Source organism: Clarias gariepinus, chromosome 26 (genome assembly GCF_024256425.1).
Source record: "Clarias gariepinus isolate MV-2021 ecotype Netherlands chromosome 26, CGAR_prim_01v2, whole genome shotgun sequence".
NCBI classification, from domain to species: Eukaryota; Metazoa; Chordata; class Actinopteri; order Siluriformes; family Clariidae; genus Clarias; species Clarias gariepinus.
In genome coordinates this window covers 2,295,987-2,311,270 of record NC_071125.1, presented here as the reverse complement: position 1 = coordinate 2,311,270, position 15,284 = coordinate 2,295,987, and the positions used below count along the sequence as shown (strand labels likewise).

At 38.4% G+C, this 15,284-nt stretch overlaps 1 protein-coding gene across 1 annotated transcript in view; it reads right to left on the bottom strand.

The window, feature by feature from the left end:
- LOC128514418 (thrombospondin type-1 domain-containing protein 7A) overlaps window positions 1–15,284 on the bottom strand; it is a 158,649-nt gene that overhangs the window by 72,067 nt on the left and 71,298 nt on the right. The window contains exons 5-7 of the mRNA XM_053488266.1: window positions 13,435–13,503; window positions 8,498–8,653; window positions 4,430–4,633 (exon numbers count right to left, since the gene is read on the bottom strand). Coding sequence (XP_053344241.1) covers window positions 4,430–4,633; window positions 8,498–8,653; window positions 13,435–13,503 — 429 coding nt within the window. The remainder of the gene's footprint in view (window positions 1–4,429; window positions 4,634–8,497; window positions 8,654–13,434; window positions 13,504–15,284) is intronic.

Sequence of the window (15,284 nt, the reverse complement as noted above, 5' to 3'; positions counted from 1 at the left end):
ACCTTTTAGTGTCAGATGTTTCAAGGTTTTCAGAGTGTACAAGGTTTTGGGCAACTCCCCAGAGATGTGTTCGACTTCAGTTAATATGTGAATTGTGTGTGTGTGTGTCTTTTCTATAAAAGCCAAATATTACAACCAGCTCCATCAGGGAAGCATGAGAAGCTAAGGGATACATGTGCAAATACAAGAAGCTGTTAGCTTCCCGCCATAATGATATACAGTACTTACGTTTCCCTAGCTTTCTAGCATGAAGTACAAGCAGAAAAGAAAACCATACAGTGTGTTAGGGAAGCCTCCTTACAATAGCCACATATTCTGGAATTTCATCCCAAATCCGTACAATCTCGAGAAAATCCTAAGGAGTTTATCAAGAAGTTTGGTATTGATTGCTAAAGTAACCAAAAGGAATTCCAATTCCTATTACAATTCTCAACTCAAGAAGAATTGACTACTCTATAGTCTTGCTACGAACTGTTAGAAACATCACATGCGCCCTCAGGATCAGATGGGAACATGAAGAGATCCCCAATCAATACAGTGCTATCGTAGCTAGCTAGCCTGGATGGCTGTGGTTCAAACTGGCCTGTAGTGCACAAAGAACATTTTTTAGAACACTTTATTTTCAACAACATTGCAGTTCGCTTAAATAAGGAGGATAACATGATTAGGTATAAGGACTGTTCACTAAGTGCTTATTGTTCGCTAGCTAAGCTGAGATAGATGAGATGAATTTCAGCACCTGGATTTAAAGGTTAATAAAAAATGTTTATGAAAAGGAATCCAAAACAAGGGAAGATCCATGTTGCTGTTAGCAGGTGAGCTGACAGGACAGCAATAATAATATTTAAAAAATGCATTTATGGTCCAAGAAAAAAAAAATGCAAGGGTTAGAGAGAAATAGAAGCAGTTCCTGACAAGTCTTGACAATTTCTAGCAAATCACTTTATCCATCCATCCATCCATCCATCCATCTATCCATGATCTTCTGTAATCCACCTTTGGACTGTGGAGGCTGTAGTTCGCATTGTATTTATTGTCATGTAACCCCAGGTCAACATTCACACGCCCATTCACACACTATGGACTATCTGGGAACACCAATTAGCCTAATCTGCATGTCTTTAGACTGTGGGAGGAAACCAGAGTACCCGCAGGAGACCCACCAAGCTCGGGGAGAACATGCTCGCTCAATCCACACAGACCACACAATGCACATGAAGCATGACTCGAACCTGGACTCTTGAGGTGTAAGGAAACAGTGCTCACTACTAAGCCCCCTAGCAAATCATTAGATGTTCTAAAAACTCTATAGACAAACGTGAAAGTTCATGGTCAAAGGGTTCAGCATGAGTTACGAGGGGCAGGGGGCCTGGGGGCTGAATCCAAAGAACATTGTAAGTGATTTGTGAGTATGTGATAAATTGTTTGACCAAGAAGTGTCTAGAACTTCAACTCGCACTCTAGCAGGAAGCTTAGTGATGCAGGGAAGCTCCTTTAAATGTTAATTACATGTCATTAAAATGGAGTCGAATAGTAAATTTTAACTACTTTCCTTTTTCTCAGAGGTGCTGAGATTGATTTATAGCATGTAGAATTTTTGATTGCCTGCTACATGATACAGGAAACAACTAAAAACGCCATTTCTTTCTCAAATTCCAACAATTTTTGTGTTTTTAACATTAAGAATTTAATGTTTTATGTTACTTATTTTATTTATTTAATTCATTGATTAAGTTTATGCTGTTTTATACAGCAGTTAAACCTCTTTACATATATGTTGTCAACAGGCAGCTGTTTATAAAGTGCTACCAACAGTACAGTAAGTAAATCTTTTATTTGATAAATTTTGATTAAACTAAGGTTCAGCTAAAAACCCACAACATTGCTACTATGAATAGCTCTGAACATGTTCACATTCTTTATCATTAATATTAAATAAATAAGATATTTTAGATATACGTACCTCTATTCGTGATATTTCAACATACTTGGATTCACTTATTATTTACATATTTAAACAAAAAAAAAGTTCTCAAATTGGATTTGAGCGATACAGAGTTTTGCTGATAAGTAAAAAAAACTCAAGAATTTTTCATAAGAGTGACTCGAGGTGTCAAAGCCTTTAAGAAAACACATTAACACTTTGATTCACATCGAGCTCTTTTGTGCTGACAGTATGAAGAGTTTTGGGGAAAAAAAAAAAAAGTCAGCTTGGCACGAAAAAAAAGAGAAAGCTGTACACAAACAACAACACAGAGTGACGAAAAGCAAGGCCAGCAAAAAAAGTTTCAATTTTTTTTTGCAGGTGCCACAAAGAGAGAGAGAGAGAGAGAGAGAGAGTATCTTAAACACTTTCATGCATGCACATCTTAAAAACCCCTGGCTGAAACAAATCATTTCAGTGAAGAAAAGAAGCTTTTTCTCAAAAAAAATAATGACAGCCGCAGATGGTGTAGTAAAGCCTTGGCTCTCAGTCGAACATTTCAGTTCAAGTTGTGGGGTTTCTTGCTAGGGATCTCCAGCGTCTTAGGAAACAAACAGCAGAGATCCACATTATTTATTCATTAGCCACTTATAGTAACTTACGAGTGAGTTCAGAGCTTTGACAGCAGAGAAGACAAGAACCGACCATGTTTGGAAAGTCTGCATCAGTTTTTCTATACCACAGGTGATAAAATATGAAAACTGGCTAATGAACTGCTACTTGAAATCTTGCATTTACTAAAGGCAGGACCACAACGCTGTTGAATTCTCCATCCCGAGTGGTGAGTAATTCTCTATAACAGTAGCTCTCACAGCAGAGCAGCTGAGCCACATTCATGCTCAATGGGCACCAAGGTGACCTATTATGCAAAATTCATTAAATTCAAAACATCACATTTTGCCTTTTTTTTTTCTCCAAGGCCAATTAGATTTTCCATCTATTTCCTATTTGCATAGACAGTGAAATGACAAATTTAGAAAAGGAGTGAAATGAAGGGAGTTTGAAAATGCATTATCTAAGAGCTATTTCAACTAGACCATTAACACACATTTTTTTCTGAATAGTAATATATGTATTTTTTATGTTTTTAGTTTTTTGGACATGTTTATTTACATAAAAATGGCTAAAAATAGCGGTTAAATTTCAGAAGAAATAAATTATTGTCTTGCATCAAACAAAAAAAAAAGGAGATTACTGAAATTGGATTACGAATTGTCCAACACATTACTAAATGTATCCTGAAAGGATAGTGCTGAACCCACAACCGCACTGAAAAAAATGTTGGCGGAAATAAAAACACTTAAACACTTTAAGTTGCATCAAAAATAAATCAACCTAGCAAAAGTAAGAGCATTTCCATACACACAAAATGTGATGGGAACTCTTGTTTGATTCAGAAAAACACCTACAATTTGCTAGGGAGCATAAAGATGGACTTTGAAGTGATGGAAAAAGGTCAAGTGGTGTGTTGAGTCCAGATTGAGCTTACTTCAGAGTGATAGGTGTGTTAGCGTAAGTAGGGTTAGGTAGGAAGAGATGCGCCCATCATGCATATTGTTTACTGTACAAGCCTCTGGAGACAGTTTTATGATCTGAGGTTGCTTCAGTCGCTCAGGTCTAGACTCAGCAACGTTATGTGGCAGCAAAAATGAATTCTCTGATGGTATGCCCTGCAGACTGTGAAAGAATGGTTCTGGGACATGCGTAATCATCTTTACAATTAGCCACCTCATTGTGTGATTTAATCAAAGCTAAAGACTGTCATGCAAGATATTATATCAGTGAGACCTGAGCATATTTTACTATGGCTCCTGTGCAAAAAATACATCTCAAATAAGGGAAACATTATCTAATATTTCTCATTCTCAGAAATATCAAGCATGAAGTTAATTTTAGCCACATTGTCTCATTGCAGTCTTTAAAGAATCATTATACAATATTGGCTATTTATTAGTTAGCACTGTCTCCTTACACCATCAGGGTCGGGGTTCGATTCCCTCCTTGGGGTCTGTGTGCATGGAGTTTGCATGTTCTTTCCTTCCACAGTCCAAAGACATGCAGATTAGGCTGATTGGCCTTCCCAAATTGCCTGTAGTGTGTGAATAAGCGTGTGAGCAGATGTATGTGTGTGTGCCCTGTGAAGGATCGGCACCCCATCCAGGCTGTACCCTGCCTCATGCCCTAAGTCTCCTGGGATAAACTCAGGTCCCCCGTGACCCTGTATTCAGGATAAAGTGGTATAGACGATAAGCAAAATGATCTTTAAATGGACCACAACTTTCAAACTAGAAATAATAAACACTAGGCTTATTAATCCTAATAGAGTAATATTTATGGGTAATAGATGAGTTTGCCTTAATTCAAGATATTTTAGCTAAACAGCAAAGCCTTCATAGATAAAGCTGTGTTTTACAGAATACGGAGGTGAAGTGCAGTGTGTCTCACCGTCAGTGTCGACACAGCGGATGTGCGGATGCTGACTTCCTGGCCCGCAGGCTATATCCTCAGCAGGAACGCAGTCCTCCAGCCCGAGCAGCTGCCAGCTGTAACAGCTGGGTTCATCGCAGGGCGTGGCCTCCATCAGGTGAGCACAGCTGCTCTCGCCTCCTGTCGGGAAGTTTGTGATCTTTCGCCGTCGGAATTTGAAACCTGGAAGGGACATTTACATTTAGTCATCTGACAGGCGCTTTGATCCGAGATGACATTCACGGGAAGCGACTCAAGCGTGCGCCTGTTCACCGAGCCGAGACGAGTAACCAGATTCATGAGTACAAAACACCAGTCTATAAGACAGATGAACCTTACATGCTTAAGGAAAGATCACTTGCACGAACCAGAAAATAATATATCCAAAAGTCATATCACACACACACTACAGATCAGCCTGGTTTAAGGTACGGTACTTATGAGATAAATAAACTTTAAGTGAATAAACACGCTACATTTCAGATTTCATGAGCATCATTTCTGACTTTTGAAGTGAACTCTACAGTAAACTCTAAATTTTATGCATACAGTTGAGTGCAAATGTATACACCCCCACGCCCATGTACAAGTGGCCACAAATCATCTTTTACTGCAAGTCTGTAAACAATGCTTTTATTGCTTATTTTTACACAAGCCCATTACATTCTCAATTCTGATTGGTCAGAAGGCGTTGACTGTCTTCCATCATTTTTGCTGTAACAGCTTTAAAAAAGGGCTTACAGAACACATATAACAGGAATAATGTGCATTATCAATAATAAGATAATGTCTTCTGTAAGGGGATGTTTAATTAACATTTATGGATAAACAGTCATAACTAAAGCTGTAACATGGAGTATTCAGATATCTTCAGTATATTTTGTCTTATTAACTTAAAATTTTCTTGTTTCCTGGATGCTCCACAACATTAAGTGTAATTATAAATAGATAAAAATACAATGTGGTGTCTAAAATGAAATAAATAAATAAATAAATAAATATGGATTCTTCTAGGCTACAAAAAAAGTAAAAATGGAGAATAAGTCAGGCATTATTGCAATACAGCAGCATCTCTGTGTAAAAAAAACTAAATATTTAGTTTATTTGTTTAAAAGAAATGATGATTAGGTTAGTTTTAATTATAAGCGAGCATTGCAACATTAAAATGCCTAGTTTAACTTATACTGGATGTGGATTACAATATCGAACCAATTAAGGAAGAATGTGCAAATAAGATGCAAATATATATCCTGAGTGATGGTACCCAGTAGCAACTGCCATTTTTGCAAAGAAGAAGTGCTAAAAGGTGCAGTTCCTCGAATAACCACTAGGTTTTGGTTCCAAAAGTGAGTCAGTCCCCATGGAGCCACATGTTTAAATCCCCAAATTTACAACAGAAATAAACATATTTGCCGCCTGCTACAGAAATGATTTTGCTCTCCACTGATGAATTTTCTCTTCCTGCTGTGATTTGCTTTGTGAGTGACAAGAATAGACAAGATTACAAATGAGTATATTAGAGGGACAGCACAGGTAGGACTGTTTGGGGACAAAGTTAGAGAGATGTGCGGAGGTGAAATGAGGTGTATATCAGGAGGAGAATGTTAGAGATGGAGCTGCCAGGCAGAAGGAGGGGAAGAGGAAGGCCCAAGAAAAGCAGTATAGATGTGGTGAGGGAGGACATGCAGGAGGTTGGAGTGGCAAAGGAAGATGTGGTAGACAGAGTTACTGTAGATGGGGACAAATGGTCTGCTGTGGCGACCCCTAACTGAGCAGCCTAAATGAGAAGAAGAAAGTAGATTTTCCATTCAAGACAACTGTATGGAGGTGAATTTGTATGTAACGTGTCAGTTAAACGTGTCAGTTAAACTTAATAAGTGGTGTGGCTGGTTTGAGTGACAGCTCCAATGCAGGTCCCAAACCTCTAGATGTCCATGCTTGTGGTAACTGGGGTAAGTAGACGTTCCAACAAACAAACAGGCTCGGTTCACTCCACCCATACTATATGCCCATTTATGGGTTAACCAGGATTTAGTTGGAGTCAGCTTCTGGCAAGATGGTGATGAAAAGAGCTCCCACAGTTGACCTTCAAAACAGCACTGGGTGATTCTTTGCATGCAGTCTATGGATGTTACTGAAAATGAATACCCCTAAGTTACTTTACGAAGTTGAAAAACTTTTTTTTTTTTTTATCACAGACTTGTTTTTTTTTCATTATTCGTCAGTTCTTTCTATTTTCCAGCCTCATTTCAGGCTAGTCATCCATTTCATCACTCACTTAATGAACAATTACAATAATTCAGCATGTGAAAGAAGTTCAGCTAGAAGAGTCGACGGTATGAATGTGAATGAGGACAGCGTCCGTCCTCCATCCATGTTCAGTCAAAAAAAATCATGGACAATCTTCATTAAATTTCAGAAAAGCTGTTATTTTGCACCCTTGAGACATTTTACGGCATGAAATTGAAGAAGAATCATTAGGGTACCTGGACTGGAATAATTCTGCACTAATAATTCTGACCTCAGCACCGAGAAGCACCTTGAAGGCACTTTAAATTAAATAATTTTTTATGTCAGTCAGAATTAAAACAGGCGCAGCTCCGTGTAAAGGTTTTAATTTTACAAGGGTCATAGCTGTTTATCTTTCACAGGTACATTAATGCGCTTTTTAATTCACTTCACAGGAAAAGAAATACTTTATTGTTATAAAGACAGTAAAAAGAGAGAAAAGTAAAACCATCACGTTAACTTATATATAATCGGTTGGTACTTTATTTGTTAAAGAGAAAACTTTTCTTTCTTCTCAACAAAAAATGTCATTTTATTTTCTTTTGTAAAATTTTTGACTTATTCTTTAAATGTAAACATATTTTATAAAACTATAATGCTTCTGTTTTATTATTATTACTCGATCACTCCTGCTTTTACAAACATCATCATACTATTTTTTTAATCCCGATGACTTCTCACATCAGTAATACATGCATTCATCATACGAGTCTCGTTCAAGTCAAACCGGGACTTGTGCTACACACAATCATTCACTAACACCACTTCCATGTTACAGGAACTCAGCTGGAAGTGATCGTCACATCCCCCGGACAGTCCTGACCTCTCTTCAAGTCATTTCCACATGTTTGGGTCATTAAAGGAGTTCCTGGAAGGAGAGCATTTTAGGCATAAAGCATGCAGTCTGTTCAGGCTCCGGCGTACTGAGAAAACTTTCTACCTTGATGGTGTCCAAGCTCTAGTGAAACACTGGGATAAGTGCATTAGTGTAGCGGGAGATTATATAGAGAAATAAAGGGAATTTCTACTCTCATGTTTTCTTATTCTGCACAATAAAAAGTCCTGGTTTGACTTGAACACCCATTGAATATTGTGCTTTTTCTGGATCTTGAGCTTATCCCAGAGAACTCAGGGTACAAGACGTGCCAACCCTTTGTAGGGAACAAACACACACACACACACACACACACACACACACACACACACACACACACACACACACACACACACAGGCAATATAAAATATTCATACACTACAGGCAATTTGGAAATGCAGTACAAGTCAACCTATACTGAATGTCTCTGTCAGGGTTGCCAGACGTGTAAGGCAACAGCATATGGAAGAAGCCTCCATGGTCAACTTAGTACCATGGAAAGGTTCAGGACGATTTCGATAGAAAAAATAAATCTTCTTCATGTTTTTGAAAGTAGCTAAAAAATATTTTTATTCATTTTTATACAATGACAAATTGCATATGTATAAGAGGGATAAATCACTTCGGAAAAATAACAGCAAGTCGATTTTTATTCCTTCCTTCTGTATTGAAATCGTCCTGTTTTAAATCAATGTAAAGTCACCATGTGACAGGTTTAGAGAATAAAAACTGAGCACTTGGAAAAGCACATATTATCATCTGAATTACATAAATGACTTTATAAAAAAAAAAAATTATAAATAAACCTCTTATACAGTAGCTGATAAAACAATAACTAAATGTGTGTGCATGTGTGAGTAAGGATGCGTGTGTGAAGCTGTACCTTTCTTCACGGTTTGGTCGCTGCAGTTTTCAAAGGTGCATGGCCCCCAGGCGCCCCATGGAGACACCTCACACTCCACGGGGCAAGAGATGTGGCACAGCTGGCTGGTACTCGGCACAGGACCCATGCACAGCTGGCTGTCCACTGGCTGAAGTGCTGCAGGGCGAACACACACACACACACACACACACACACACACACAGTGTAAACAGACCTGTTATAAACATCCACAGCGGGTAAACATGGACAGCATGTATGTCATGATGATACTGGAGTTAAAGGAAACAACATGATTGTAAATTTTTATTATTATAATTAATAAATATACATTGTGTTGCATGAATAATGCTTTACAGTAGTTACACTGTATGTAATACCACAGAATCTGTTCAAGTCAAACTGAGATTTATGATGAAAATGTGTAAAAGTGATGACATTAACAGACGACTTTGGGTTCAGTACGTTGATAAGCTTCTTAGCTCGCAGGAAAACATTTGAACGGTGCAAATAATTGTGAATGACTGCCCACTGCATTCTTTCCATTGAACATTTAGCTAATAGAACTTCTGATCCTTACAAATTTTGATTGACACACATTGATTCAGCTTTACCACTTGCACGTTACAGGAACTCAGCTGGACCAATAGAAACCAATCTATTTCCACATATTTGGGACAATAAGCAGTTCCTGGGGGGCCAGCATTTCAGACGTGAATCATGCTTCGGGACGTTTTTAGAAAATTTCTACCTTGATGTTATCCAAGGAAAAAAAAACACTGGTTTAAGTGCATAAGTATAGTGGGGGATTATGGGAGATTGAGAGAGATTTTACTCTCATAAGTGTTCTGTGTGATCGAAAGTCCCGGTTTCACTTGAACGCCCCTTGTATGAGCTACAGTGGCTACAAGATAAATAGCCAACATAAAAAATGAATGAAGACAGATTTGATTTAAAAACGACAGGACAACAGACTCCGTCCCCCATCACACTGCAGCGTGAGAGAACCGGATGTCTGATCTCAGGAGTGCTCTGCTCCTCAAAGCTCCGTCCCAAAGGCTGGAAATAAGAAAACAACAACAAGAACAAAAGAATTTCACACCTCTGGGGAAAAGGGTGCGCCTAATTGCTTTCCCTCCGCGTGCTCCTGAAATTAATGGGGCTGAAAATGATAACGAGCACGTGGCAGTGCCAGATCAACGGATCAAGGGCTAAATTAACGCCAAGCTTCGCAGGTTGTACTTGTTTACGTTGCCAGATGGCCTGAAGGCCCCGAGCAGACGTTTGCGTGTAATCAAAACTCCAGAGCGGCGAGAATACACATTGCTGCTTCATCATGCATGCACACACACTTACACGCGTACACACAAAGGGCTTGTGTGGGACGATGCACCAAAGACTAATCAGGTACAAGCTGTTGATTTAAAAGCAAGCTAAGTCTCAAACCTGTGTACGAACAAGAGCGGTCCAGCTTGGGAAGTCGTGGGGAATAACCACTTGTTTCATGACCAGAAATAAATAACTTTCTAAAACATGCCAGGAACATATTAGGTTACATAGCACTCTATAAAAAGTTAAGGTTATGCCATCATAATGCAGATAAGGAGTTCATATTGTGTGTCCAGACTGCATAACACTTTTTTTTTTTTTTTTTTATAAAGAATGAGCATATGACTATGTACAGTAACGTTAGCAATTTATAAAGCTTTAGGACATGACTTCATCCTGTCAGTTGTCATAGCACTTTATTAACATGAGCATATGTCTCTGTAATGTCAGGTTACATAGCAGCTTCTAAGATATGAGGATGTTATGACATTACAACACCAGGTCATTTAATGTGTTATAAAGTATAATCATGTGACTTTATAATGGCAGGTGTCATAAAACTTTCTAAAGCATAACCATATTATTTCATAACATCCGATTAAATAATGCTTTATCAAGCACCGGGATGCGACCTCTTGATGTGTGGTTACAAAGCATACACTATGGCATCATAATATCTGATTACATACCACTTTATGAAGCTTGTGGATTTTATAATGTCAGGTTACATATTAATATCATACTCTCGGGCAATATTAACTGTTATGCGTGTATAATGTAAACTGTATGAGTATTTACAGTATACCATGCATATTACCAACATGGTACAGTATCCTAGGCATTGTAAGCTGTTATTAACACATCAATGATGTGTTATTCATTCTGCGTTTCCCTTCAATCCAGACACCTGCAGCAGCTTAGCATCAGGGGCTAAGAGCTCATTTTATAAGACCAGTTATAACCGTTAATTACAGAAGGATAACAGAGTTGTGATGCACACAGGTAATTATTTTCAGAGCTTTAAAACTGTGCCAAACCCAAAACACACTTCCTGTCTGTCACTGTCATATCCACAGTAAGATCCTGAAGAATTCTTACTCAGCAGTATCAGTCCATGGAGAACTCATTATATCTACAGTAAGGCACAAACCGCAAGAACAATAACGCCTGTAACTGTTTTTGGACAAGTACAAAATTCGACTAGGTTCATTCAAGTTATTAAAGAATAAGTGAAGAACATTATACAACGCTTAGTCCAGGCACACAGTAGATTTAGAAGTTTAATTTTATCATTTGCCATGACTTTAAACCAATAAAGTCCAAACACACTCAGTTCTGATCTGAATTTGGTCTGAAGGTGTTGATTCATTTGTGCTAACCACAGGTTTATATTAAGCTACTACATTAAGATAATGCATTATCATTTTTATAGTATCAACTTGCATCTGTGGTTATAGTTTACTAAAATTACCCCAGTAGTCCATTAAAATGGCCACAGTGGTTACCGTGCACTAAAATGTGCACAAGTGGTTATAAACCACTAAAATGAACCCCAGTGGTTATAATTCACTAAAATGGCTGCCAATGGTTACAGTCCACTGAAATGGCCACCAGTGTTTATAGTCCATTAAAAAGGCTACTAGTGGTTATAAACCACTAAAATGACCCCCAAGATAACAGTGCACTAAAAAAGACCACCAGTGAATTTACTGTAGTTCACTAAAATGACCACTAATAATTACAGTCCACTAAAATGGCCATTACTGGTTCCAGCCCAGAGAGCAGGAGACTCCAATCTGGATCCACGGAGAATGTGATACGGATATGTTGGAGGCAAAGTTAGATCCAGTTCAGATCTGGTTTGGGGTTGTCTGCTACCCCATCACTGGAATGTCACCAGTGTTAACAGTGCACTAAAAAGGCCACCAGTCGATATAGTTAACTAAAATGACCACCAGTTCACTAAAGTCCACTTAAATGATCCCACTACTTCTAGTAGTTATAGTTAATTAAAATGACCCTAGTACAGGAAGTCCCCTACATACAAACTTTCCAGTTATGAACTTTTGAAGATATGAACATGCGTTCACTTAATAAGTGAAAATAATTGAGAGAATGGAGTGAGGTTCTTTCTTTTAACATGATTCGTTCAACCATCGGCACAATTCCAAAGAACACTGTACGGCAATATACTGTGTATAGCCAATCATGTTACTATTCCAGTACGTAGACAATGTTTGCTGGACTTATGACACATTGTACTTACGAATGAGCTCTCGGAATGGAACTGGTTCGTATGTAGCGGACTTTATGTAGTTACAATCCACTAAAAATGACTCCAGTGATAACAGTGCACTGAAATGGCCCCATTGGTTATAATCCACTACAATGGACAACAGTGATTATAGATCACTAACATTACATAACATACCTAGTGGTAACAATACACTAAAAGGGCCCCCAGTCATTACAGTCAACTAAAATAGCTACCAAGCTCTCTTGCGTCATTAAAAAAAAAATCAAACTTAAGCTATTGATAACTTGTGTATTCTCCACACTCCTTTTTGTCTGTAAAACATGGACAGTAAGAAAGAAGAATGCTTTTGAAATAAAATGCTTTATAAAGATTTAAAAAAATGGATGTAGACAAAAGGGGACAAATGAAAAAATCCAATGAGATCTCACGCAAGAAAAAAATATTGGTGAAGTTATCAAGGAGCATAAATTGGGTCTGTTTGGGCATGTATGCAGGATGGGAGGAGAAAGATTAATCAGACTGATGAAACAGAAATTGGAAACAGCGAGTAGGAAGAAGATGGAATGATGACATCAAAGAATGGATAGGAGTAGGGGGGCGAACAGCAATGAAAATGGCTAAGGAAAGAAAAGAATATCAGGATAGGAATGAAAATCACCATTGGCCTCCATGGTCCCACGGATGGATGGATGGATGGATGGATGGATGGATGGATGGATGGACAGATAGATAGATAGATAGATAGATAGATAGATAGATAGATTTATTGATTTATTGATTGATTCTACCAGAGGTTGTAGTTTGCTAAAATGACCTCAGGTCTTATAATCCACTAAAGTTACTCATGACTATATACTGTATTTATTATAATACATTTTATTGCACCAGTAAATCAGACTTTATTCAGACGGAATAAAGACCTTTAGGTTAATCATTGAACTTTATGTTGTCGCAACGCATATAGTTCACCACACTGTGAACTAGTCATTGTGTTTTATCACTCCTCCTCCTCATATAAACCAAATCCTTTGAGAATCATGCAAGGAATAATTTCATTCTGTTTGAGGATTACTGTGTAAGAAGCCAGATCTCTAAGCATTTCCTTTAAATAGCAAGACAGATAGATGGACAGACGACAACACACAACACTTTTGACTGCCACTGTATATTCACTGAGGATGCTCCACACACCACACATTTATCTGACATGAAAACAAATTGAGATGCAGAAGCGTTTGAGCAAGCAAGGGTGATGTGTTTGTCAGAAATGGAGGGGAAAATGACATTCTGAGTAGAGAGGAGGGCTAGTGGGAGGATGTGAAAAGAAAAATCTACGGAGTTCCATCCATCTTACCCGTGTTTTCAATGGTTCTGGGAAGGCTGGGTGGTACGCTCGGCTTCTGGCTGCTCTGAGATTGGCTTTCTATTAAAAAAAAATACACAAAAATAGATCACCAACAAACAGATTGGAAGGATTTATTCACTTTTATACAAGTGAAGCAGTGAGGCAGGATACAATTCACAGTTGAGACTTGAAGAGTTTTCTGGTTAAGGGTGTTGCACACAGAAAGCCAGCAGCAGGTCTGTGGTGGCCCTGGGATTTCAGTTCACATGCGTTCAGGAATTGCGGCATTGCACCATTACCTCTGAGAAAACCGCTCTGTGTGAGAACCCATTATGTGAACATGGCTAGACTTGTGATTGCTTAGCATACCGTAATTGCTCTTTTCCACCTGACTATACATACAGTGCTGCACTGCTTACACACATAAATCCAGAGCCAGCCACAATTTGGTCAAGTACATGCATCCATTTCCCATGAAAGCTGAAGAGGAGCTCTCCGAAGGTCAAAACTGATTAGCGATAGACGAATTGATTTTTCAATTCAGGGGGAAAAAAAAGCCATATTAGTTATTTGATGTTAAACCCTCAGAGGTAAATACATATTTTGGTTGTTTTGGATGGTCAATAAGGATGTACTGATACACGCATTGTTCATGATTCAGTTCACAGTACTTGCTTTACAATTCATGATTCAGTTCAATTCTCAAAATGATTTTAACAAATAAGAAATATTTCATGGAAAAGCTAAAATGTTTTCATTTATGACTCCTAACCAAAATAAAGCTCCAAAGATGGTTAAAATGGCAAATGTGACCCCTTTTGGGCCCCACCGTAGACCTCAGTGGCATAGGGTTTGTGTCATTTAAAAGCTACTGAAGTGATAACCATTCCTACAATGCATATGCTAAAATCTTTCATTACACCTCTAATGGCCTCTAATGGGTAATTAGTTTTACTGTATGTCAAGTCGGGTGGTGTAGTGGCATGGTGGGTCGAGGGTTTAATTCCTGCTTCAGGTTTGTGTGCATAGAAGTTATATGTTCTTCCTGTGCTTAATTGGTTTTCTCTGGGGTCTCCGATTTCTTTACATAGTCCAAAGTCCAATTGGTGCTCCCAAATTGCCCATAGTGTGTGAATGAGTGTGTACGTGTATGTGTGTCTCTGTATCTCTGTAGTTCTGTGACCCTGAATACAGTATATAAAGCCGTATAGACAATGAGTGAGTGAGAGTAAGTGTATGTCAGGTTCTTATTGCTTCTTGTATCATTGTGTTAAAATTTAGTTTATTTATTCATGATAGCCTGTTGGTGAAGACTTTCTAAAGATTCAACACTGATAATCTGAAGCTTATATGGATGATCTGGTGTCTTTTCATGGGATTGGAGTGAATTCATGGTGCTTATCTTTGCCAATGAAACACAATTATCTACCGAGCGAGATTGTTGCTGAAACGTGGCCGAAAGAAATCCATGGGTGCCAATACTTTTGTATTAAAGTAGTCAAATTAATGTCAAAGTGGAGCGAAGAATTTTTCAGAGAATTCTAAAGTACAATGCAAATTTTAGGAGGTCTGTTCCCGTTGTCAAATGCACTTGACCAATCAGCGGTCTACTCAATTTTATGCTCCGCCCACACAGCATGTGGAATCGTCGATCATTTGAGCAAAGTTGATAATGACGTTGTCACGTCTCCATTTGCTTCTTTGTGTTTTTCTGATGCAAACTTCAGCCAAGCTCTACACACAACACAGTTCAAACAGAACAGATTGACTTCCTGTCTTCCCATCCTCCCTGCTCTGCACCCTGTCCAGATCCCCCCGATAAAGGGATAAGACCCCTGCACCATGTCGATTAGGAACAC